This window comes from Planococcus citri, chromosome 1 (assembly GCF_950023065.1).
Source record: "Planococcus citri chromosome 1, ihPlaCitr1.1, whole genome shotgun sequence".
In the NCBI taxonomy this organism is placed as follows: domain Eukaryota; kingdom Metazoa; phylum Arthropoda; class Insecta; order Hemiptera; family Pseudococcidae; genus Planococcus; species Planococcus citri.
In genome coordinates, this window is record NC_088677.1 from 3,038,175 (window position 1) to 3,063,709 (window position 25,535).

The 25,535-nt window shown below is 33.4% G+C and overlaps 2 protein-coding genes across 3 annotated transcripts; both read left to right on the forward strand.

The window, feature by feature from the left end:
• Window positions 1-427: 427 nt before the first annotated feature.
• Window positions 428-13,790, forward strand: LOC135844899 (cytochrome P450 4C1-like). 2 transcript variants are annotated; one of them, XM_065363288.1, is made up of 12 exons: window positions 428-764; window positions 3,448-3,551; window positions 4,497-4,578; window positions 4,748-4,936; window positions 5,016-5,085; window positions 5,180-5,306; window positions 8,484-8,538; window positions 8,646-8,752; window positions 8,856-8,924; window positions 9,018-9,189; window positions 10,346-10,525; window positions 12,753-13,790. In XM_065363288.1, the coding sequence occupies exons 1-12, from the start codon at window positions 602-604 to the stop codon at window positions 12,938-12,940; spliced, it is 1,506 nt and encodes a 501-aa protein (XP_065219360.1). In that variant the 5' UTR covers window positions 428-601; the 3' UTR covers window positions 12,941-13,790. The 2 variants fall into 2 exon arrangements, with proteins under 2 accessions (XP_065219360.1, XP_065219366.1); XM_065363294.1 differs by lacking the exon at window positions 3,448-3,551 and having other exon boundaries at window positions 430-764.
• Window positions 13,791-14,004: 214 nt separating this feature from the next.
• LOC135844914 (cytochrome P450 4C1-like) lies at window positions 14,005-24,971 on the forward strand. Its single transcript, XM_065363305.1, has 12 exons — window positions 14,005-14,602; window positions 14,720-14,823; window positions 18,456-18,537; window positions 18,700-18,888; window positions 19,026-19,095; window positions 19,199-19,325; window positions 19,703-19,757; window positions 19,858-19,964; window positions 20,091-20,159; window positions 20,296-20,467; window positions 20,580-20,759; window positions 22,212-24,971. Exons 1-12 carry the CDS (start codon window positions 14,440-14,442, stop codon window positions 22,397-22,399), a joined length of 1,506 nt encoding a protein of 501 aa, XP_065219377.1. The 5' UTR covers window positions 14,005-14,439; the 3' UTR covers window positions 22,400-24,971.
• The last annotated feature ends 564 nt before the right edge of the window (window positions 24,972-25,535 follow it).

Here is a 25,535-nt window from a genome sequence, read left to right on the forward strand (position 1 = left end):
CACCTTCGGCAGAGCCGAATACATATTAAGCTTGTTGGTACTATTAACCCATAGGTGCATATAATCGTATTTCATCAATTCATTCGTTGTTTCGTTTCCTTTTATGCATACAATGTATATTTTTCTATAACTTTGTGAAACTTTGTATGGTACATTTCGATGTAATTATGTAATTCGTTCGCATAATTATACGTATCGTTTTGTTTGAACTTGGATTCATTTTATCGCTATTTTTACACAGAAAAAATACATTGTATTTTGATGCAGGTATCAATGCTTGGGAAATTATACATTCTGACTTATGGATGAATATTCATCAATAAGAAAAAAAACAATATCACGCTTTCTTCGCTTTATATGTATAGCGCCATGCTAATTTTCAAGTTCAATTCTTCTCACCTTATAGGTATATACATACTTCTCCTACTAACTCTGGGTTATTTAGCTGAAAATCCGTCCAGAATCAGATATTCATAATTTCAGTTTTTTCAGTCGATTACCAAACAGGCTCAAGTGTTTAAGAGAACATTTGCTTGATTAATACTTTTTTGTTTTTTGTTTTTAAGCGGGTGATATTTATACACACGTAATACCTACAAAAATGCTGCTGATACTATTCGCGAGTTTAATTTTCGTAATAATTTTCATCATTCTTATCGATAAATTAAAAAATAAAAATTTTTACAAATTAATGAACCAGTTTCATTCGTATCCGACTTATCCGTTGATTGGAAACTTGAACATGTTGTACGGTTCTCTGAATGGTAAAGAAGGAGGGTCATTATGGGCATTTTCGTGCCCCTCGCTACTTCGAGACTTGAATGGCCTTTTCTTATAGGGGATGGTCCCTAGTATTAATATTAGGCGATATTTTCCCAGAAAAGCCCATAGGGGGGCTGTGGGGTGGCCCCAAAGTCGAAAATTTCAAAAATTTTTAGAACCACTGCTCGAAAATGTAAAAAATTAAAAGTAGCGAATATATGTTGCTTTAAGGGTAAGCAATGCGGCACGTAACGCTTTTTTCATTTTTGACCTTTTTGGGGGTTGTGGTGGGGGTATTTCTATTTTTGAAAATTTTAAAACCCCCTTTTTTGACCCTTCCCGTCGAGCCCCGCTAATGCCCTTTTCATGGTTTATTGCTACTAGTAGTAAGTTCAATTGATATCATTTGCAACCCCCTCACCAACTTGGCTCATATCGAAAAATTCAATTTTTGACTTTTTTTTGAAGTCCATATTTTGGGAAACCATGAAAAGCTATCGAGGTCCGGTTTGCGGCAAATATGTTGAATTTTACTTCTTAATCGACTGGCATGCTTGAATTTTTATTTCAAGTCAATTTTTGACCTCATTGTTGCAGATCACTTTTGGGGGTGGCGAACTTTGAGAACCCCTGAAAAAAGTTCTAAAGTGAATTTTTTCAAACTTTGAGCTGAAATGGTCTTAAATACATGTGTTTAATCAAGATAATATGCGAATGCGATATTTTAATACAATTTAGTCATTTTGGGTGATTTTATCAAAAAAAGTAGTGTTTTAACAACAGGCATAGCTTTCCGGCAAAAGTTAAGCTACGTGTATTCGTGGTGTAGTCCAGTCATTAAAGACATTTTTGCAGGAAAAATTAATATCAAACCGATCTTTCGCAGATATTGTTCACAGAGGTCCCCTCAACAACCTACTAAAAGTCCTGGCCCCTACGGGGTCCGGAACCCCCTCAAAGGGGGTGGAACCTCCCCCGAAATCAGTTTTTCGCCATTTTCTCCCCCGCATTGCATTTTAGCGAAAAATATGTGGCTAGATAAAAGAATCTATGTCGAATTTCCGATGTAATGATGTATCAACTTCCCTTGTATGTTCAAGAGGGGCGAAACTGCAACCATTCAAATGAAGGGGTTCTCTGAAAAATACATAAAGGCTATAGACGCCTAAGAGGGGTGAAATGGTCACCGAAATCGTTCGAGTTGATATTAGCATGGGAGGTAGGTACCATTGAGAAACTTCCGCGTGGAAAGTTTCAGATCCACACCCCTCCCCTTTTTGGAGAGCCCCCCTTTTCTGAAACTTCAATAACACTTTTCTCAGCCCCATTCCAACCGATTTTGAAAATTTTTCAGTATGTTATGTATATCCTTATTAGGTATCCCCACAAAAAATTTTAACCCTCTCCTCTCATATTTACCATTCAAAATGGTGTAAAAATGTGTCATAGGGACGGTTGGGGGTAAAATGGGAATTTTAGGGAAAATAACTAAGAATTAATGAGTAGGGTATAGTTTTCTTATGATTCGATACCGCTGAGCACGAATATAACGTCAGATTTTTTGCTACACTCATCTAGCCCTCTACAGAACACTTGGCCGCCTCAATTTTTATTTTTATTATTGTTAAAAAGCATAATATTAGTTGAAATACGCCATTTTGAAGGGTAAATATAAGGGGAGGGGATTGAAAATTTTTGTGGGGATACCTAATAAGGATATACATAACATACTGAAAAATTTTCAAAATCGGTTGGAATGAGGCTGAGAGAAGTGTTATTGAAGTTTCAGAACTTTTGCCGGAAATGCTATGCCTGTTGTTAAAACACTACTTTTTTTGATAAAATCACCCAAAATGACTAAATTGTATTAAAATATCGCATTCGCATATTATCTTGATTAAACACATGTATTTAAGACCATTTCAGCTCAAAGTTTGAAAAAATTCACTTTAGAACTTTTTTCAGGGGTTCTCAAAGTTCGCCACCCCCAAAAGTGATCTGCAACAATGAGGTCAAAAATTGACTTGAAATAAAAATTCAAGCATGCCAGTCGATTAAGAAGTAAAATTCAACATATTTGCCGCAAACCGGACCTCGATAGCTTTTCATGGTTTCCCAAAATATGGACTTCAAAAAAAAGTCAAAAATTGAATTTTTCAATATGAGCCAAGTTGGTGAGGGGGTTGCAAATGATATCAATTGAACTTACTACTAGTAGCAATAAACCATGAAAAGGGCATTAGCGGGGCTCGATGGGAAGGGTCAAAAAAGGGGGTTTCAAAATTTTCAAAAATAGAAATACCCCCACCACAACCCCCAAAAAGGTCAAAAATGAAAAAAGCGTTACGTGCTGCATTGCTTACCCTTAAAGCAACATATATTCGCTACTTTTAATTTTTTACATTTTCGAGCAGTGGTTCTAAAAATTTTTGAAATTTTCGACTTTGGGGCCACCCCACAGCCCCCCTATGGGCTTTTCTGGGAAAATATCGCCTAATATTAATACTAGGGACCATCCCCTATAAGAAAAGGCCATTCAAGTCTCGAAGTAGCGAGGGGCACGAAAATGCCCATAATGACCCTCCTTCTTTATCAATACTTTTCCTTTTGATGTTTGAGATACCTACACCTACACAATATCTACCTACACATCGAGCAATTTTTTACGTTATAAATTGATTTCAGATATTTTGGAAAATTTCGAGAAAATAATGATACCAAATGATCGCGTGTTTTTTTGGTTAGGTCCCTACCCTGTTCTACTTTTGAAAAAGTACGATGATATTGCGGTAAGTTATCGTGCATGTTTTCATTTTCAGTATTTCCTTGAAAATTTAAAAGATTGAATTTCTCAATTTAAAAAAAAATGTAAATAACACCCAATGATAATTTGTTATAATGAAAATCTAAGCAGCGAGGAGTCAAAAATATTTGTCAAAAATTTCAAAATCTCAAATTTGAGAATTTTTTAAAGCCCTATTTTTAAAAGTTTGCCAAATTTTCGGAGTCGTAGTTAGAAAACTTGACAAAAAGGTGATAGAATTCGTAAAACCATGGAATGAATACGAAGTCTCAACATTTATGTATTAGTTAAAATATTGATAGGAAATTTAGGAAATATGCATCGTTTTATACGTTTTTGAAGGTGCTGAATTCAAATATCAACTCATTTTTTCAATTCTCCATTTTTAACGCCCTCCAATAGTCTCTCAATTTCTTGAAAATTGAAAAAAAAAACACGCGACATAATGGTTTATTACTTAGGTTTATGGAAGCGTTGAGCACAAATATCAACTCATTTTTTTGATAAAACCTCCCCAAAACGACCTGTCGACCCCCACATTAGTAAGTACCCTTAAAATAAGGAGATCTCTCACTTCCCAAAGTTGCTCCCTCGCCACCCCAAAAAATCTCTTTGGATTCTTCAAAAAGTTTCCGTTTTCAGTCAAAATCTTTCTGAGTGACCCATCTTTCTAAGAGAAAACTTCACGTAGCCCCTCCCCCCTATATTGCTTGCTCTCCTATACAGAGATCCCAATAATTTGAAAAGTCGAACCAATTGAATAAAATAAAGGTGGTAAATTTCCCCCCAAAAAATCTCAAAGTCTGCTTCAGAATTTTTTTAAACATTGAAAATAATAGCCATCATATTCTATACGAATAAAATAGGTAATTAAAAAGATCAAAGTTTAAATGTGCCATCTACTCAAGTACCTAGGTATTATTTTTCACAGACCGTATTAACTCAAGCTTCACACCGCGATATGCTTGGATTTGGAGAAGAATGGCTAGGAACCGGAATAGTGACTGCCAAATGTAAGATTTTAGATTTTTTTTTTCTAACCCTCATAAGCTGACATGCAAAGTTGAAGAATTTTTCCTTTGATTGTAGAAGCTAGACACCTACATCAACATCTTTTATACCTACCTTTAAATAACAAAATTGCCTTTTTTTTTTTTTTTTTTTTTACATTAATAATCGCAGATGATGAGTGGAAAGTATCGAGACGAGCTTTACAACCTGCTTTCAGTACAGAAATGCTTTCATCATACGTAAGTATTTTCGAAAAAAATTCATCGGCTCTTGTAGATAGGTTGAAACCGGCAGCAGATTCGGGTAAAATCATAGATGTTTGGGGAGATGTCATGAAGTGCAATGTTGACAGTATCGTAGGTAAGAAGGTCAATGGCAAAGAAAAGAGGAGGGGCGGTCATTTGTCAGTTTCGAATCATCGGATATAATTTCATTTCAGAAATCACACTCGGAGTACCAATGCAGGGAATAGAGCAAAAAGGAAAAGAATTCAGTGACGCGTTGATAGAGTAAGAAGACTAAAATTTAGTTACAATGCACCGCGGGCTTCTCCATTTTTTTTTTTTTTCATAAAAATTACTCATTTCTACATATGAATTTCAGAGCAAGTAAAAGCGTAGCAAAACAAGCGATAACACCTTGGTTACAACCACGTATCATATACAACGCTTATTTGAGATTAACAGGAAAAATCAAATTCATTCATCAGTTCCATGCTTTGCCTACTCAAGTAAGTAGCAAAAACACAACTTTTTGGCAGTTTTGAAAAAAAGGCTTTAGAGAAAAAAAGTAGGATTTTTCATAAATTTTGGGAAGAAACTCAGTGCTTTTGATACAAAACATGGGTAATTTTTTTTTTCAAATTTAAGAAATACTTACCCGATTAGCGCTCGGTGGCAGTAAAATTGCCAACTGCCAATTTTGGACTTTTGGCCAAAAAAGGCAAGAAGTTGGTAAAAATCTCCACCAATGAAAACGCTTTATTTAATGCCAACTTGACAATTTGTTGGAAAAAATTCTGCCAACTAATTGCCAACAGAGGCAATATTTCTGTCAGTTACGTACATTTCATTTTTCCAACTAATTGCCAACAGAGGACATATTTTTGCCAATTACTCTTATTCTCAAAATAACAGTTACATTTTTGAATTTTAAATTTCAAAAATCAAAAATGAAGGGAAGGGTTGCATATTTTTGATTTTTGACTGCAGAAGAGGTATCTTCCCATGAGGTTTCATTTTTCCTACCTATAACATATTACTAAAATTTCCTGACCTACGGGGGGTTCGAACCTGTGTTCTCCTGCACCTAAAACCCTACATCTAACCCTACAGCTACCATTGCTACGAGGAGGAATGGGCATAAAATGAATTCTTATAATTTGCTTGCAGGCTCCTGTTATTAATTGCTTTGATTCAGTCTATGTCAGAAAAATTTATGAATGTTTTTTGTTGTAAAAATTCTTTGATGTGGATTTCTTTAAATTTTAGTAAAACCAAAAATTTTTAATCTAAATCCAGAAATTTTGTTAATTCTATACTTCAGAAATAAAATAAAAATAAGAAAATCAATTTTTAAAAATTAATATCAATTAAATTGAAATTATTTTTTTTTAATTTTTTGAATAAATTTTGTGAATTGACTTTTTTATTTTCATTGATTTGGAAGAAATTATTTTGTAAAATGAAATTTTAAAAATATCCGAGTTTAGCTTTACAATTTTTGGTTTCACTGCAATTTTTTTCAATCCACATAGGTAGGTACACATTCAGAATTTTCATTTTGTATTGATTTTTTTTAAAAATTGAATTGAAAATATATTTTCAAAATACCCAATTTTAGGTACTAGGTATTGAAAATACCTACAACTTTTTGAGGGAGGGGTGGGGGGGGGGTTTGAAACTTGAGTGGCTGCTTGCAATAATTATTTCAAAAATTGAGAACATATTTTTGGATTTAGCTTCAGAATTTTTGTTCTTAAAAATTATTCTGCTTAGATTTTTTTGATAATTTGGTTTAAAATATTATTTTAAAATAAATTGTTTCCTTTTTGAAATTGTCGATGACTGTGGAGAACTTTTTTTTTAGAAAGTTTGAAAAAAGCACATTTTTTGGAGAGGGGTACTTTGTTGGTTAAAAATATTTATTAATCTTACCTATAACCTTTTTTTTTCAATTTCAGTGATTGCTGTGAATTTAAAAATATTTAAAAATAGGTACCTACCTCGCAAAATATTTCGCATTTGTTCTTTTTTTTTTGCTTTTTTTTACAGAATTTGACTGAGTGTAACGATTTTTTTTTTGAAATCGGAAAAAATGAAATAGGTACCTACTTTGAAAGAAAAATTATAGTAAAAATTAAAAAAAAAAAACAATTTAAAAATGTTGAAAAGATTTAATTTTCAATTGGATTCTAAAAAAAAATCCATACTAGGTTGTAATTATGATTTTAGTTTAATTTTAAACTTTAAAACCACCATAATATACTAATTATTTCAATGAAAACTTCAAAATTTTAGCCCTGAAAAAAAACATACACTTGAATTTTGTATCGCTTCAACCGAATTGTAAAAAAAAATAGCATCTGTAATGTCTTGCGCAAGCGCATGATGCTGATGTTGGCAGAAAATTGCCAAAATGTTGACAATATTCTTCTAAGGAAGTTATTGCCAACTTTTTGACAATTTATTGCCAACTACAGCAAGATGCGCATGCGCAAATAAAATACGTGGCAATGTTTTGACATTTGGGTGGCAATTTTCTCTTACCTTCATTTTCTATTTCGTAGGTGCCAACTTTATACTCAAAAATGCCAATGTGGCAGTAAAAACAGCAAAAATAATTGCCACTGCGCTAATCGGGTATGTAGATTTTTTAGAAATTTTCACCAAACAAATAGATTTTTTGTAATTTTGATAAAAGAAACGAGATTTTTTGGAAATTTTGATAATTCAGTGTACAAACAGAATTTTTCCGGCAATTATATGTGACGCAACGGGACAAAATCGACCTTCGGACCTAAAAAATTATTTTTCACTTTTTGACGGATTTTCGGTACTCGGACATTCAAAAATCATTTAAAACCACCCAGAAGTCCCTATGATTTGCATAGCTCCAAATACATGGTAATCCAGTCAAAAGTGTGCTCATTTTTTTGATTTTTTTGATTTTTTTTTGATTTTTTCATTATTTCAACTTTTAAATCGATCTGGAGGCGAAACAAAGCGTTCTACGAGAAAAATATATCGATCAAAGTTGTAGAGAATTAAATTTCCAAAAACCTATAAGAGGTTTATTTTTCTCCTAAATGCATAGTTTTTCTGTTTTTCTCAAAAAACAAAAACCTCATGATGATTACCATAAAATTTCTGTTTTTTGAGAAAAACAGAAAAACTATGCATTTAGGAGAAAAATAAACCTCTTGTAGGTTTTTGGAAATTTAATTCTCTACAACTTTGCTCGATGTATTTTTCTCGTAGAACGCTTTGTTTCGCCTCCAGATCGATTTCAAAATTGAAATAATGAAAAAATAAAATGAAAAATTGAAAAAATGAGCGCAATCACGACTGAGCCCCCTGTATCAATGTAAATAACCATTTTACCCAGTGATATTCACACAAAACAGGCAAGAAACGTTATCCAAGACTATGTTTAGCTCAGTTTAGCCGGAGAACCTGATTAGAACGCAAGCACTTCCGCTAAACGAGCAGAACTGGACTGAAAACTTTAACCCCCCATAACTCAAAAACTTGTTTTCGGCTCGAAGGTCGATTTTGTCGCGTTGCGTCACATATAGGTATTTTTTTTTTGACATGTAATGTTATCGAGAAAAAAAACGAAAATTTCAAATTAACAAGTGTAATCTATGGTTTTAATATTTTTTCATTTTTTTCCTTCGACTTTCAAGATACTGCAAGATAAACTCAAGGAGTACAAAAATGGAGAAAATTCATCAGAACATGGTATGTACTTAGTGCAATGTATTTTGATTGCACTTGCATTTATATTTCAAGTATAAGTAAATCCGCATAATGTAGGTAATAATGATTCAAATCATCTACTTTTGCAGTTGATTCATCCAAAGTAATAATCGACCGACTAATCAAAGCAAGCTTTTCAGAATCTAGTTTCACAGAAACACGAATCAGAAACGAAGTAACACACGTCATCTTCGCAGTGAGTAGAGAACGAACTATAGTTTTAATAGGATTTATGATTTAAAAAATATTTTTTTTTCGATGAACCGCTACCTATTCAATTTTTTATAATGTATTTCCAGGCCATCGAAACTACAGGACTAAATCTATGTTTCTCAATGGTGATGTTGGCTATTCATCAGGATATTCAGGTAGGTCAAGTTTCATTTTCTATCTATTAATAGAATATGCAGGATTGAATTCAGAAATGATTAAAAAGAATTCAAAATCTATCTCTGTTAAAGCAAAAAGTTTACCAAGAAATCGAAGAGCTTTTTAAAGATAACGACACTCTCACCGCAGATCATTTATTCAATGGCTTGAAATACATGGAGCAATGCATCAAGGAAACCTCTAGAATATTTGCTCATTCCACAGTAGGCAGCAGACGTACCCATAAAGAATGTATATTGAAAGGTAAAATTATGGGTATGATTTATCGTTACGACAAAAAAGGGGGAATGCACGACAAAAATAAGGGGTTTAAGCGACAGAAAAAATAAATACCACGGCCCACAAAAAAACACGACAAAAAAATTACTTCAACGACAGGCATTTTATATTGCACGGTAAAAAAATGCATTCAACGACAAATAATTATTTTACACGACAACCGGATAAGCGAAATTCACGACACAATAGTATCTAGGAACGACTAATTTTATGATTAAATAACGGCAATTTATACAATTAAAAAGAGACTACACAGACTACACATTTGCAAATTGATAGGAAAAAAAGTTTCATTGCACCAATAGTGCCCTTTTGGATTTAGCTGGCCTCCCACGTTTGCGTTTTTGGCAGAAGGAAATGGATTTCGCCTCGGGGGGGGGGGGGGGGGTGTCCCCGAACCCATTTCTGACAACATTGCATTCCGAGTACATGTTTACATGTTGTTCTTTTCATGAAATAAGGGCATGAGCAAGTTGATAATTTCAAATTGTTCGATACAATGCTGATTTTCCAAATTCCATGCGTGAGTTTGAGGAATTCGTCAAAAGTTTTCCGATGTTTATCTGCAGATTTGAAGGTTCGATCAATTTGGGAGTAATGAGTGTTTGGCTGTGCTGGAGATGGTGAAAAAAAAGGAAGCAGCGCTGGAATCGCCTGGAATTTGAATCACTTTTTTGTTTTGAGAAGCCCATTGCTATCCAGAGATCCACTCCTTTAAAGACACATCTGGAGAAGTGGCAAAATGTAGACAGTTTTGAATTATAACTTTATCATATTCCATTGAACCAATTATGTGCAGTTCAAACACTATACCCAAGTACAGATGTAGTTGTCGCTGAGAATCATATACTTTGTCGTTCTAACACTCATATCTGTCGGGAGAAGTAGTCGTGATTCATAAACAAAAATAGTCGTGATGACTACCTTTTTAGTCGTTTAAAAGCTTCTGTTTTTAGCACCTAATTTGTCGTTAATACCCCTGTTATTGTCGTAAGACTTGCCTGTCGTTCAAACCACCTTTTTTGTCGTTCAATTAAATATTTCCCTAAAATTATACCTTACTTTTAGTACAAGTATTAATTTACTCGTTCCAACTGATCCATTCTTACATTTATTCTAGACAACACGATCATACCAGCCAATACGATGGTCGCACCACTTTTCTTTTTAGCCAATAAAGACCCCGATTTGTATAAAAATCCGAAAAAATGGGATCCCGAACATTTCAGCGAAGAAGCAGTAAAAAATCGACCAAAAAACAGTTTTATGAGTTTTGGATACGGGCCACGATCTTGCATAGGTATGTAAATTTTCAACAAAAAAACACGTGTATTTTCAATTTTAAATTTCGACAAGTTAATACGCGGTCAATTTCGTGTCAAATCAGCCCAATTTTGGGTTTAGGTACTTAGATTTTGCTCAAATTTTTTTTTGAAGGTTTCTTGTAATTTGAAAAGAAAGAGAAACACTGTCATTTACTCAACAATCCCCATTGGAAGATGCGAGGCGGAGTTTGTTTTTGATATATGTATTCTTAATTTTTTTATAGAGTTTGCTAATTGGTCAAAAATTTGCTTTAGAATACATTCACTTGGTTTGGAGGGTTACCAATAAGCACTGACCATAAGTGATGCATGCTCAAGTTCAATTTTTGCCTTTTGGGTCGTTCCACGTCAATTGGATCAAAAAGTGGTAGGGAGGTTCGGCGACTTTTTTGAAATTTTTCATGTGGAAAAACCTTCCGAAAGGGATGACCAATGTCGCAAATCGCAGCCCTCTAGACCATTTTTAAAGGCAGCCAGGGGGTGTCAAAGTTTTCAATGAACCTTGATTTTTTTGTGAGGAGTTCACTTCATCGAGTGAAAGGGTTTTTTTCAATTTTTTCAACAGATACGTAAAACTAGAGGTCAAATGGGTCAACTTGACATATCAAAACTTTTTTTCATGTTTGAAATCAAAAAATCGCATTTTTTCGCAAACTTTAAATTTTTAAAAATCAACTTTGCAACATGGTACCACCCCCATTTTTTAATATGTTGTTCAGCATGAAAAGTTGTCCATAATATATTTTTTTCAGAATTTTTGAGAGTTGGAACGATATGAAAACTACGTTTCGAAACATTTTGAGCTAATTTTTTCCACGAAAAAAAGTGGCAACACTGATTTTTATGATATCACCAAAAAGCTTTTCAAAACCCTTAACTTTGGGAAAATGTTCCATTTCGGTAGGTATCACGGTTATCGAGTAATCCACTGCTGAAATGGGATGATATTTCAAGTTCACTGAAAACTTTGACACCCCCTGGCTGCCTTTAAAAATGGGCTAGAGGGCTGCGATTTGCACCATTGGTCATCCCTTCGAAAGGTCTTTCCACAGGAAAAATTTCAAAAATTGCCAAGCCCCCTTACCACTTCTTAGTCCAATTGACGTGGAATGACCCTTTTCAGAGTAATTTGGAATTTCCTGCTGAAAATTAAAAAATCGCTGGAGACTCCAGAATTGCTCAAAACTATGAGTTCCTGGTTGGTGGGAGGGGGGGGGGTCAAATTGAAAAAATTATTCATATTTTTTGTTAGCATTTTTTTAGAAATTTATATTTCTAAAAAAAGTTGAAAAATTACACTTGAAACAGTTTTTTTTTTGAATTTTTTGTTTTAAAAAATCTGTCAAAAATGTATTTCATCGCCTAAGATTTTGGTTACAGGAGTTTAAGGATAATGCTCTTTCGATCTAGTCTAGTTTCGTTCAAATTGGAAAGGACTTGTTAAACTTCAAAGAATTCCCTTGTTGGTTGTATCTATTTTCCATTTAAAAAAATTCAAAACTTTTGTAAAGTACAAAATTCAAAAATACTAGAATTGAAACGCATTTGGAAAAAGAAAAAAAAAATAGAAAACTTTAGTCTTGCTTCTTCCCCTTTTGAGATTTTGACAATTTTAGCAAAAGTCAAGGTTCAGGTAGAACTGAGAAAAATTACCCATTTACTTGAAATTCCAAAATTTTTGCCAACTTGAACATGCTCAAGGCATGAATTGATCATTTTAGTAAAAAGCTGGACTTTTTGATTATAATTGGCAATGATAAAAAAAGAGACTTTAGGGTAATTATTCTGAAAAAATAGTAAAATTTCCGTCGACTGTACGACGAAAATTCCTCAGTAATTTCGCTAAAAAAAAATGAGAATTTTTCTCAAGTTTTTGACAAAAAGCAAAACTTTGACAATTTTAGCAAAAAGTATGTTTTTCTAGGTGATTATAAGTATTGTAAAAAATTATTTAATGAAAAAGTGACACTTTTTGGCATGCAAAAAAGAAAATGACAATTTCTCAACAATTTTTCAGCGAGAAACGAGACTTTTAAAATCAGTTTGACAGAATGCGAGATGTTTTGGTAATTTTGTCAGAAAGCGAGAACATGAAAGTTTTAGCAAAAAAAAAAAAAACAGCCAATTTGACTCGGAATGACCCTTTATATCTAACCAACACGAAAACTTACTTACACAGTAATTACCTAATTCTATTTGCAGGAACCAGATACGCGATGCTTTCGATTAAAACGGAAATGTTGTACATTTTACGTGAATATCATTTGTCTACCAATATAAAAGAATTTACGAAAGAGCATTTGTATGCAGATCTGTTCGTAAGGAGTTCGATCGGTTACCCTATTAAATTCACAAGGAGAAAAGATCTGAACGATAATCAAAACTTTTGAGACGTCCTGCATTTGCTTGATGATCAAAGTGGATTGAAAAAATGTATATCCTGGATTTCGACGAAAATTGGCGAGGACGTTTACTTATTCGAGTGGGAAATTCCCAAGAAAAATTTAGAGCTCTCTAGATGTCCAGGAGGCTGATCCAGGGGCCCTCAAAGTAGGGTTTTTTTCAAAAAAAATCCTGGTTCTTTGCCACTGACATTATGATAACTTCATTTACTAAAATTTAATCATTTACACAATACTCATTTTTGGTGATGAAATCATTGCCGTTTGATGGTTCCAAAATATTCGAAGACCTATTCGAAGAAAAAAAAACAACCCTATAATATGCATCCAAGATACACTTTCATATCCTCATCTAGTAAAAAAATCATTAAATAATGTAAAATGGAGCTAAAAAAAAATATATGTATATACTTCGACATTTACACAGATATCACAATGTACGTAGATAGTAAGATACTATGTAGATAATTGAAATAATTTAATGCGAGTACTTACGTACTTTTCCTAAACAAGTACTCGATTTTTTATTTTTATACGTATTTTTTTTCGAATGTTTGAATATTTATGTACTCTCATTATTTAATATAGGTAAGTAACCTCGAGAATTATAATAAATAAATGATGAGAAGAAACAACGATATACATTGTAAAATACTGAAACGTAATTCATAAATAGTCGGACGCAAATAGAAGATACAGCATTCACTTTAGACTAATTATTCGGCAAACCTACTTACAACCTATCTATAAATAAACTCGGTACTTGCAGCCTAATTAAGTAATTAGGTGCAGCATGTTTTTCATGTTATAACAAAATAAAAAATTTTATTTGAGCAAATTGCGCATTTTTTTTCTAAAAATATTTTTGAATTTAGATATGCTTTTCAGAACGTTATTAATAAAAAAAATATAACAGGTTATGCAGAAGTACCACACATCCAATGCTTGAATACCTATTTTTTCCTTATAATTTTTCGTATGGGAGGAAACCTGAAATGCTAAAATAGCACGAAATTGCACACTATGAGAAAAATTACCTAGGCTAAATTCAGCTCGCGATTTTGTATGATTGACGTACCACGTGCAAAAAACTAATTAATTGCAAATTCGTACCTATATAATTACCTATGTACTTATTAAAGTTTAGCAAACTACATAATACATACATTCTAGCTCCAGGATAAATCTTCGTACTAAAAAAAATCATACTTCATCATTTTTAAGATATGTATCAAGCAGTTTTTCAAGTTGAATTTCTCTCACTTTACTTCTCCTACGCAGTAATATGGATCTACTTACGCTCGAAAATCTTTTCCGTTTCCCAGATCAGATTTATAACTTCGGATTGTTCATTCGCAATTAAACTCAATTAAATATGTACCAAATATCGTAATATGCAAGTGAGTGCAGTTTTTATTCGATTAATAGCATCTTGATTTTTACGCGAATATCTACTCGTAATTTCATAGATTCTTAAGTGCAACAAAATGCTGCTAATACTATTTGCGAGTTTAATTTTCGTGATCATTTTTATGAGTTTTATCGATAAATTTAAAAATAAAAGGTTCTACAAATTAATAAACCAGTTTCCTTCGTATCCGACGTATCCGTTGATTGGAAACCTGAACATGTTGTACGGTTCTCTGAATGGTAAATTTCTCAATATATTTTCCTTTTGACGACTAAGTACAATAATGCTCGAAACCACACAATTTTGAGATATCGTATTCACCTCGAGGAATTTTTTTACACATAAATTGCTTTCAGATTTACTGGGGAATTTGGAGAAAATAATGCTACCCCATGACCGCGTGTTTTTTTGGTTAGGTCCCTTTCCTGTTCTATTTTTGAAAAAGTACGATGATATTGCGGTGAGTTATATGTACCTTGGTATTTTAAGTTTTTTTATTTTCAGTATTTTCTTAAATAATTTTGGGTGTCTCTGTTCTCGGATTTTTGAAATTTTGATGAAACATTTTTGGCTACCTCCTACTACATTATCTAGATCTTGTAAAAAACGCAAATGGCCTAACTCAAAATCCCAACAACATTGCAAATTGTTTGGAGTTATAAGGGCACATCTCAAAAAACTCCACCTTTTTTGAGCAAATTTCATATGTACTTACAAAGTGTTAACAAACAGTTTTGATTGTTTTGAATGTTTGTCAGTTAGAAATAGTCACAAGGAGTGCATTTTTTATTGGTTTGTACCAAATGGAAAAAAAATTTTAAATTGATCACTTTTCAGAAAAATGAATTTGCACATATTTAGTTTTTTGAGAAAAACTCAAAAACTAAGCACTCTAGAAAAAAACTAACGACATTACGTCGATTGGAAATTTAATTCTCTACAACTTTGTTCTCATGAAATTTTTTTTGGACGCTTCCTTTCGCCTCCACATCACCTTTAATGAAAGGTTCTAACTCAAAATGTTTTCCAAACATTGAAATATTTCCTCTTTAAGATTTTATTTTTCAAAGTGTTCTTATGCTAAATGAAGGTAGGATACCAGATCTTTAAAATGAGGTGCTATTCATTCCTCACAATTAATTATAAGTTGATAAAAATAATGAATCAAGTTTTTAAAAAAAGAAAATCACTCTCCTGTAAAATTTCACTTTTTTGAGATGTAACCTTATCACTCCCGAGGTGCGATATGGCATAAAAGAGAATGGCCAGAAGATTGGTGCAAATCTGTGTTAATTCCCCTACATAAGAAAGGTGATACGAAAAATTGCTGATTCCACATGCCAGTAAAGTGATGCTTAGACTAATCAACAACAGGATCGAGGCATACTTCCATAGGCAGATTCCATCTGAACAGGCAGGTTTTATGACTGGAAGAGGTACAAGAGAGCAGATTTTTAACATCAGGCAAATAATCAAAAAATTCTGTGAATTCAACATCCCTGTGGTGCTATGCTTCGTTGACTATGCAAAGGCCTTTGACTGTGTCAATTGGACAAAGCTATATGAGATACTATGCAAGATGCGAGTTCCAGAGCACCTAAATTGAGGTGATCAAATCGATCTATGACAAGAACAAGATAATGGTTAGAGTAGGTGGAGAAGAGTCAAACCCATTTCAGTCATAATGGGGAGTAAGACAAGGCTGCATACTCTCTCCTCTGCTGTTCAACATCTATGGCGAGTACATCATGCAAAAAGCCATGGAGAACTAGGAAGGCAGCATCAAGATAGGAGGAAGAAGAATCTCCAATCTCCGTTACACTGATGATACCACCTTAATAGCTGTAAGTGAAGAGGAACTGGCAGAACTGATCAAACAGATCAGGATGGTCAATGAGGACATGGGACTCTTCAAAAATTGGGGGAAAACCAAGGTCATGGTTGTTGACAGAGCTGGATACTTACCAGAATCCGAAGCCCGGAATGAATTACAAAAAGTGAACTTGTTCATTTATTTGGGTTCACTTGTAGATGCTGATGGAGGATCAACCAAGGAAATTAGAAGAAAAATGGCTCTTGGACTGTTGAGGGAGCGGAATGAATAATTTCATTCCAGGTTCAGGGTTCCACTCCAACATAAAAAATAATTTTGTTCCGGTTTTATCGTTCCACTCTGCTCAAAAATATCGTTCCATTCTGGTTTAGTGTTCTGTTCCACTCCAACTTTTTTTTGTGTTTTAGAGAAAGTTGCATTCAAAGTAGGTCAGAATTTTCATGTCATGAGCAACAATTGAAGTTGAAATACCCAAAATTTTGAAAAATGTTTGAATTAAGAGTGTTTTAATGAAATTTAAAGTCCATCTCATTGTCAGATAAAAGAAGCACCAAAAACACCCAATGAAATTTGGAAGGTTTTACTTGGTGTTTTGACTGTTCAGGATTTGAATTTTTATGAGCTTAAAATGGTCTATTTCATGTCATTTACCATGTCTTGTTATAATTTTCTAGTTTATTGAGATAAAATTTCAGCAGAAACACGTGTTGTTCACACTACAGTCTTGCAAAATGTTCATTAAAGGTCAAAAAATCATGCGAGGTTGGAGTGTTAAAAACCCATATTTTTATTCCAGTTCGGTTCCAGTTTCGCTCCAGTAAATTTTTAGTAAGTTGCTCAAGGTTCCATTCCACTCCGCAAAAATTCTCCCAAAAGTTAGGGGTTTAGCGTTCTGGTTCGTTCCGGTTTGGTTCCGCTCCACAACACTGCTCTTGGAAGAGCGGTGATGTCTCAGTTGGGAAAAATCACTACCAACCAGAAAATCTCCATAAAAATGAGGAAGAGACTAATCAGGACACTACTTTTTCCAGTTTTCTTATATGTAGTGGAGACCTGGACATTGAAGCAAGAGGATCAAAAAAGAATTGATGCCTTTGAAATGTGGGTATGGTGCAGGATGTTGAAGATACCATACACTGCGCATCAAAAAAATGCATCATTTGTGGAACAATGGCAAGAACCAACCAGAGGCTAAATAAAATAAAATATGTGAGACCAGGATAATGAGATATTTTGGACACGTAGCCAGAAGAGGGTTGGCTCAGTTGAGAATGCGGCCACACCAGCTTAAGACAGAGAGGCGTGGTGGTCATTGTTGGGGGCACAGTAGTCTCTTGCAACTATGACGTTGATGATGATGATGCAACCAGGGCTGTAAGGTAATTTATGTTGGTAAATTATGGCGGTATTTTAAGCTATTTTACCAAAAGTTTATTACCGTAATTTACCAAGAAGCAAAATTGAACACTTTCCAAATTTGCATGGAAATTTATGATTTGAAAGTAACCAAAAATTGTTCCTATAAATTTTCAAAAAATTCCCATGGAAAATTTCCTATAATCTATAATAACACTTAAAACAGATGAAAATTTACTTTAGGGGTAGGTCAGAAGTTCAGAACTTTGAAGTCAAAACTACAAATAATTCTTCAAAGCCAAATTAGTAAAATATAGTAAAATACCATATTTTACCAGCGAATAAATTACAGTAATTTAACAGCCCTGGACACAAAATATGGTTTATTAGGTTTATAGAAGCGCTGAACACAAAATATCAACTCATTTTTTTGATGGGGCCTCCCCAACACTACCATTGACCCCCATGTTAGTAGATACCCTTGAAATAAGGAGCCTCACTTCCCAAAGTTGCCCCTCCCCCCCAAACAAAATATATTAAGTATGTATACATTGTATGCATAATAAAAAATCAGAGTCTCTTTGGATTTTTCAAAAATTTCCCATTTTCAGTCAGAATATTTCTGACTTCTGAGTAACCCATCTTTTTATGGGAAAACTTCTCGTAGACCCCTCCCCCACAACGTTTGCTCCCCTATACAGAGACTCCAAAAATTTGAAAAATTGAAACAATTGAATAAAATAAAGATGGTAAATTTCCCCCAAAAATCTCAAAGTCTGCTTCAGAATTTTTTTTTAAACATTGAAAATACCATCCATCATATTCTATACGAATAAAATAATTTAAAAGATCGAAGTTTAAATGTGCCATCCACTCAAGTACCTAGGTATTATTTTTCACAGACCGTATTAACTCAAGCTTCACACCGCGATATGCTTGGATTTGGAGAAGAATGGCTAGGAACCGGAATAGTGACCGCCAAATGTAAGATTTTGGATTTTTTTCCTAGCCCTTATAAAGTGACATGCAAAGTTGAAGAAATTTTCCTTAGATCGTAGAAACTAGACACCTACATCAACATCTTTATAAGTAAATATACCTTTGAATAAACAAATTGCATTTTTTTTCCTACATTAATAATCGCAGATGATGAGTGGAAAGTATCGAGACGAGCTTTACAGCCTGCTTTCAGTACAGAAATGCTTTCATCATACGTAAATATTTTCAAAAAAAATGCATCCGCTCTTGTAGATAGGTTGAAACCAGCAGCACATTCGGGTAAAATCATAGATGTTTGGGAAAACGTCATGAAGTGCAAAGTTGACAGTATCGTAGGTAAGAGCTAGAACATTTCAATTGTATAGGACATAGGTCTAAAATAAAGGGAAGGGACAGGGGCAGTCATTTTATGTCAATTTCGAATCATATTTGTCATTTTATGAGGTTTCTGAACAGATACAATTTCATTTCAGAAATCACACTCGGCGTACCAATGCAGGGAATAGAACAAAAAGGAAAAGAATTCAGTGACGCGTTGATAGAGTAAGACTAAAATTTACGATGCATCGTCAGGCTACTCAATTTTTTTCTCTGATCAATGTTTTATTATTTATTCATAAAAATTTCTCATTTCTATGAATTTCAGAGCAAGTAAAAGCGTAGCAAAACAAGCGATAACACCTTGGTTACAACCACGTATCATATACAACGCTTATTTGAGATTAACAGGGAAAATCAAATTCATTCATCAGTTCCATGCTTTGCCTACTCAAGTAAGTAGATAGCAAAAACACAACTTTCTGGAAATCTTAAAGGGAAAAAAACAGGCTATAGAGAAATAAAGTAAGATTTTTCGCAAATTTTGGGAAGAAAGTTAGTAATTTTGATCCAATTTGTTTTTGCAAGTTTGAGAGATAAATATTCAGATTTTTTGAAAAAAAAAAAAAATAGGTACAAGATTGTTACAGAAAGGGATTTTTTATAATTTTGGTTTAAAAAAAACGAGATTTTTTGGAAATTTTGATAATTCAGAGTAGGTACAAACAGGATTGTTTTTTTTGAGGTGCAATGTGCATCAAGAAAAAAAAACCGAAAATTTTAAATCAACGAGTGTAATCTATTGTTTTAATATTTTTCTTTCAACTTTTAGATACTGCAAGATAAACTCAAGGAGTACAAAAATGGAAAAAATTCATCAGAACATGGTATTGCAATGCATTTTGATTGAACTTGCATTTATATTTCAAGTACCTATAATAAATTATACAATAATGTAACAATGATTCAAATTATCTACTTTTGCAGTTGATTCATCCAAAGTAATAATCGACCGACTTATCAAAGCAAGCTTTTCAGAATCTAGTTTTACAGAAACACGAATCAGAAACGAAGTAACACACGTTATCTTCGCAGTGAGTAGAACGAACTATAAATAGTTTTAATAGAATTTATGAGTTGAGGAACACTTATTTCCCTCGATGAATTATTTCTTTACTTAGATCTTTGAAGATACTCATTCCATTTTTTTATATTTTCAGGCAATCGAAAGTACAGGACTAAATCTATGTTTCTCAATGGTGATGTTGGCTATTCATCAGGATATTCAGGTAACCCAAGTTCCATTTTCTATCTACATTTAATAGGTATGTAGAATATGCACAATTATTGAATTCAGAAATGATTAAAAATTAATATGCATTTAAAAAAACGAATTCGAATTGAATTAATTCGTCTGTGTTGAAGCAACGAGTTTACCAAGAAATCGAAGAGCTATTTAAAGACAACGACACTCCCACCGCAGATCATTTGTTGAATGGTTTGAAATACATGGAGCAATGCATCAAGGAAACCACCAGAATATTTTCTCATTCCACAGTAGGCAGTAGACGTACTCATAAAGAATGTACATTGAAAGGTGCATAATATGAAATTACTTTCAGCAGCCATTTTTACCACCCTTTGACATAAGCACTCGTTTCCATTAATTCACTGTTATTAGACTCGTATTTACTTTTTTTTTTTTTTAGATAACATGATCATACCAGCCAATACGATGGTCGCACCACTTTTCTTTTTAGCCAATAAAGACCCCGATTTGTATAAAAATCCGAAAAAATGGGATCCTGAACATTTCAGCGAAGAAGCTGTAAGAAATCGACCAAAAAACAGTTTTATGAGCTTTGGATACGGACCACGATCTTGCATAGGTATGTAAAGTTTCATCAAAAAAAAAAAAAAAAAAAAAAAAACGTGTATCTTCAATTTTAAATTTCAATAGGTTAATATGCGGTCAATTTCGTGTCAAATCAGCCCAATTTTGGGTTAGGTACTTCGATTTCGTTCAATTTTTTCTAAAAGATTTCTTATACTCATTTAAAAACAAAGAGAATATATCGCTGTCATTGACTCAACAATTCTCATTGGAATTTATGAGGTGGGGTTTGTTTCTGAATTTTTCCCAATTTTTCTGGAGTTTGCAAATTGGTCAAAAATTTGCTTTAGAATTCATACCCCTGGTGTATAGAGGGTTCCCAATAAGCACTGGCCGAAGTAATACGTGCTCAAGTTCATTTTTAGACCTTTCATAAGTAATTTGGAATCTCCTACTGAAAATTAAAAAATCGCTGAAGACTCCAGAATTGCTCAAAACTATGAGTTCCTGGTTCATGCTCTTTCGATCTAGTCTAGTTTCGTTCAAATTGGAAAGGACTTGTTCAACTTCAAAAAATTCCCTTGTTGGTTGTATCTATTTTCCATTTAAAAAAATTTTAAACTTTTGTGAAATACAAAATTCAAAAATACCAGAATTGAAACGCGTTTGAAAAAGAAAAAAAAATAGAAAACTTAGTCTTGCTTCTTTCTCTTTTGAGATTTGGACAATTTCAGCAAAATTCAAGGTTCAAACCGCCAAAGACAAACTTTTGTAAATTGAATGTTTCTGAAAGTTGAACTCTGAACTTTTGAAATTTTTGGTAAATATTTTCGAAATTTATCTCAATTACAGGACTCGTAGGCTCATATTTGATTTTCGCAAAAAAAATAGGTAAATTTAGTAACCAAAAAAGCTTCAAAAAATAACCAAAAAAGTGACATATTTAAAAAGTTGAACTAACTTTGCAACTTTTTGATAAAAAAAACGATTTTTTGGCAATTTTTGACAGCAAAGTGAGATTTCTTTAATTTCTTGCTAAAATCCACATTAAAAAGTATGTTTTTAATTGACAATGATAAAAAAGAGCCTTAGGGTAATTATTCTGAAAAAATAGTAAAATTCCTCAGTCATTTCAATTTTGCTAAAAAAAATGAGAATTTTTCTCAAGTTTTTGATAAAAAGCAAAACTTTGACAATTTTAGCAAAAAGTGTTTCTCTAGGTGATTATAAGTATTGTAAAAAATTATACTTTCTCGTCGTTTTTGTGAGAAAAACGACCAAAACGAGATTCATTCCCAAATTCTTAATCAAAAAGTGACACTTTTTGGCATGCAAAAAAAAATGACAATTTCTCAACAATTTTTAGCGAGATATTTAGGTAATTTTGTCAGAAAGCGAGAACATGAAAGTTTTAGCAAAAAAAAACAACCGGCAAATTTGACTCGAAATGACTCTTATGTAACCGATATGTAAACTAAACTTACACAGGAATTAATTGTATTTGTAGGAACCAGATACGCGATGCTTTCGATTAAAACGGAAATGATGTACATTTTACGTGAATATCATTTGTCAACAAATATAAAAGAATTTACGAAAGAGCATTTGTATGCAGATCTGTTCGTAAGGAGTTCGATTGGTTACCCTATTAAATTCACAAGGAGAAAGGATTTCAACGATAATCAAGACTTTTGAGACATCCTGCATTTTTGCTTACTTATTATTAATCAGATGATCAAGGTGGATCGAAAAAATGTGTATCGTGGATTTCGACGAAAATTGGCGAGGAAGTTTACTTATTCGAGTGGGAAATTAACCAAGAAAATTTTAGAGCCCCTCAAATGTTCAAGATGAGGCTGACCCAGGGGCCCTCAAAGTAGGGTCCTTTTCGAAAAAGTCCTGATTATTTGTCACATTATGATAGCATAACCTACTCGTAGGCAATTCTTCGGTGTGAGCCCCCTCGAAAGATTTGATTTGAGTTTCTCAACCTCCCTGATCAATTTGAATTCAAAATTCGATACCCTTAATTTTTTCAAAAATTACTCTACTTTGAGGACCCCATTTTCAGCCCCTTGAACATCTGACAAGGGAACCTCTTGAGGTGTCATACTCCGATTTGAACGAGACCGCGATTTTTGGAAAGAGCATAGTCTAAACCCCCCAAAACCAAATTTTCAGCTGCCCAAGTTCATTTTTCGATTTTTGGCGAATTTTTAAAAATTCAAAATTGACTATTTTGGTGATTTATGCTTTTTTTAAAAAAGTACGTACTTGATCAATAAAAATGGTCAAAATAAGTCCCAAAACTAATATTAATTACCCAAATCCAAATTTCACCATTTCCAGCCATTCTGGAGCCTCCAGCGCGATTTTTCAATTTCTCCAGAGTTTTGAATTTGCTCCAGAAGGCGTGAATATGCAGTTGGGTAGCTAAAAATCGAGTTGTGTATTATACTCAACCTGTTTAACGAGTTTGTCCACTTTTGAGCCGATTTTGAGAGTGACACCTCAAAAATTACTTTCTGACCAGCTTTTTTCAAAATAAAAAAATCAAAAAAATCAAAAGTTTCCCGTTTGTGTGGAAATTTCCGAAATTCACGCGAATCGCTGTATTCTGTCCTAAACTAACCCCGCAAATCAAAATTTCACAATTTCCAGCCATTCTGGAGCCTCCAGCGCGATTTTTCAATTTCTCCCGAGTTTTTAATTTGCTCCAGAAGGCGTGAATATGCAGTTGGGCAGCTAAAAATCGAGTTGTGTGTTATACTCGATCTGTTTAACGAGTTTATGCACATTTTGTTAAATAGATACGTAGAGGCGTTGCCAATGATAGGAGGATAAGAATATTTCCCTAGTAGGTCAGGATGAATCTAACTCCCTAAGAGATGTAATATATCACCTTTTAAAATAGTACTTACCCGCTGCTAGCTCAGCTTTTACAACACCAATATGCATAAATTTAAACAGATTTAGTCGAGTTTACTTTGTATTAATTCGAACCGCACGCGAAATAAGAACACACGATAAACACGAAAAGTGTATTATAATTTTGGAATAAAATTATAACACGAAACTTAAGTCTAAAACATATAAAACTCTACGCGTATAACCAATATATATTCCACCAAATAGTGGCGTAAGTAGGATCGCTTTTACCCACCTACGTGTAACTATCAAATTGCCCGCGTTGGGTAGCGAATTTAGAAGACTTAAGTTTAAACGCGAATACTCTCCCTTAAACACGAACGTTAAGGCAGAGGACCTGGGACTCAAGCACAACTCTTACGTAGGAGTGAGTGGCCTTATTACTTTTCCGCGGTCAGACCTACCAGACGAAGCGCGAATCGACAAGTGAAGATCAATTCCATCTCAACTTGGCTTCTAGCCTCGAGTCGAGAAGGAATTGAGCTTTACGAACTTGTGAGCTTTTCACATCTGCCCTTAATGGAACGATGTGAAAACACCTCTTGGGTGGTTCCCACGTACTTAACACCTTACCTAAGTGCATCGAGTATATGCTTTCATCTACGTAAAGTACTGTAGAATCGAACTATTGATTGGATTCTCCAGTACTTCCTTTAGATGAAAGATTTATAATCCCACTGAGAGAGATACGATGAATATCCCTGTCTAGCCAGTGAAGGCATATTGTCCCCTTACATTTGCCCCTAACGTGGGTTTACTTCTAAAGTATCCCCTGAGGAAATGTAGAGGAAAGCACGGAAATTTTGAAAAAAGGTGACATTGTGCTTCACTGGATGTGACCCTATTGCCCCCCGTACTTTGCTTGAGTGATGCGGGGAATAGTAATCCCAAAATAAATTTTGAAACTCTTTGGTTTTTATTATAATTCCAAAAGTGAGGTGGATTTTGAGTGTGCTGGTGAGTTGACTCTTACTGATAAAGAGTAACTACAATTGACCATCAATATTTGACCGAAGTCAAAATATCAATAAATCAATCCAGAAGCTACCTTTGATCTGGTCACTTCGCAGCAGGGTCATGGCCGAAATGGTAAGTATTTAAGTACGATTTAATCTTTGAGGGGGAGGGTTAATCTAAAAGGTACCCTTCCTCAATTTTATGATTTCAGGAGAAGATGAAAAAAGCTCAAGAAGTTCGTGGTTGTTTGGCTTTGTTGTCTTTGGATAGTCTGACCAAGAATTTTTGAAGAAAAATTGCTGGTAAGGTTGGCTTGAGTATAGCTATTGTTTTTACTAAAAATTTTGAAAAATGGATGATTTTCTATTGGAAAGTCATTCATTGAATAATTTGAGTAGAGTTTTTATATTTTTTAAAAAAAATTGAAAAAGGAAAAGTATAAAAAATTTAAAAAAAAAAAATTCTAAAGGAAAAATTTTATCAAAGTTTGATGTGATATTTGAGCATTTGAAATGTTCAAAACTGATCATTGATAAGAAAAAAAGAAAAAAAAAATTAAAAAATTTGAAAAAACTTTGAAGAAAGTGAGTTATTTTTCTATTAGAAAAATTGTCATTTCTTCAAAATTCAAAAAAGAATTGTTTTTTAGGGAAGTTTGAAAAATGAAAAAAAAAGGTTGAGGAAAAATGAATTGTTTTTCTATCGGAAAAAATGTTCATTTTTTCAAAAAAAATTGAAATTTTGGAATTTTATTTTTATGATAGAGTGCTAAGTTTTTGGAAAAAATTGCGCTACCTTTCTGTTGTACACGGAGTTCGGTTGAAAGCGAAACTACTTACCACCACTATTCGATGAAACATAAAACAAATTAAAAAAAAAAATTTTGAAAAAATTTTAAAAAAGTTTAAAAGGAAAATAAATTTTTAAGAAAAATTATAAAAATAAA

What these genes read in the sequence shown, in the direction of transcription:
- LOC135844899 (XM_065363288.1), top strand. Translation starts at nt 602, where the DNA reads ATGCTGCTGATACTATTCGCGAGTTTAATTTTCGTAATAATTTTCATC. An exon ending in CAATGTTGACAGTATCGTAG is followed by an intron (nt 4,937 to 5,015) that starts GTAAGAAGGTCA and finishes ATTTCATTTCAG; the next exon opens with AAATCACACTCGGAGTACCA. An exon ending in TAAAGAATGTATATTGAAAG is followed by an intron (nt 9,190 to 10,345) that starts GTAAAATTATGG and finishes CATTTATTCTAG; the next exon opens with ACAACACGATCATACCAGCC.
- LOC135844914 (XM_065363305.1), top strand. Translation starts at nt 14,440, where the DNA reads ATGCTGCTAATACTATTTGCGAGTTTAATTTTCGTGATCATTTTTATG. An exon ending in AAAAAATTCATCAGAACATG is followed by an intron (nt 19,758 to 19,857) that starts GTATTGCAATGC and finishes CTACTTTTGCAG; the next exon opens with TTGATTCATCCAAAGTAATA. An exon ending in CTATTCATCAGGATATTCAG is followed by an intron (nt 20,160 to 20,295) that starts GTAACCCAAGTT and finishes TCTGTGTTGAAG; the next exon opens with CAACGAGTTTACCAAGAAAT.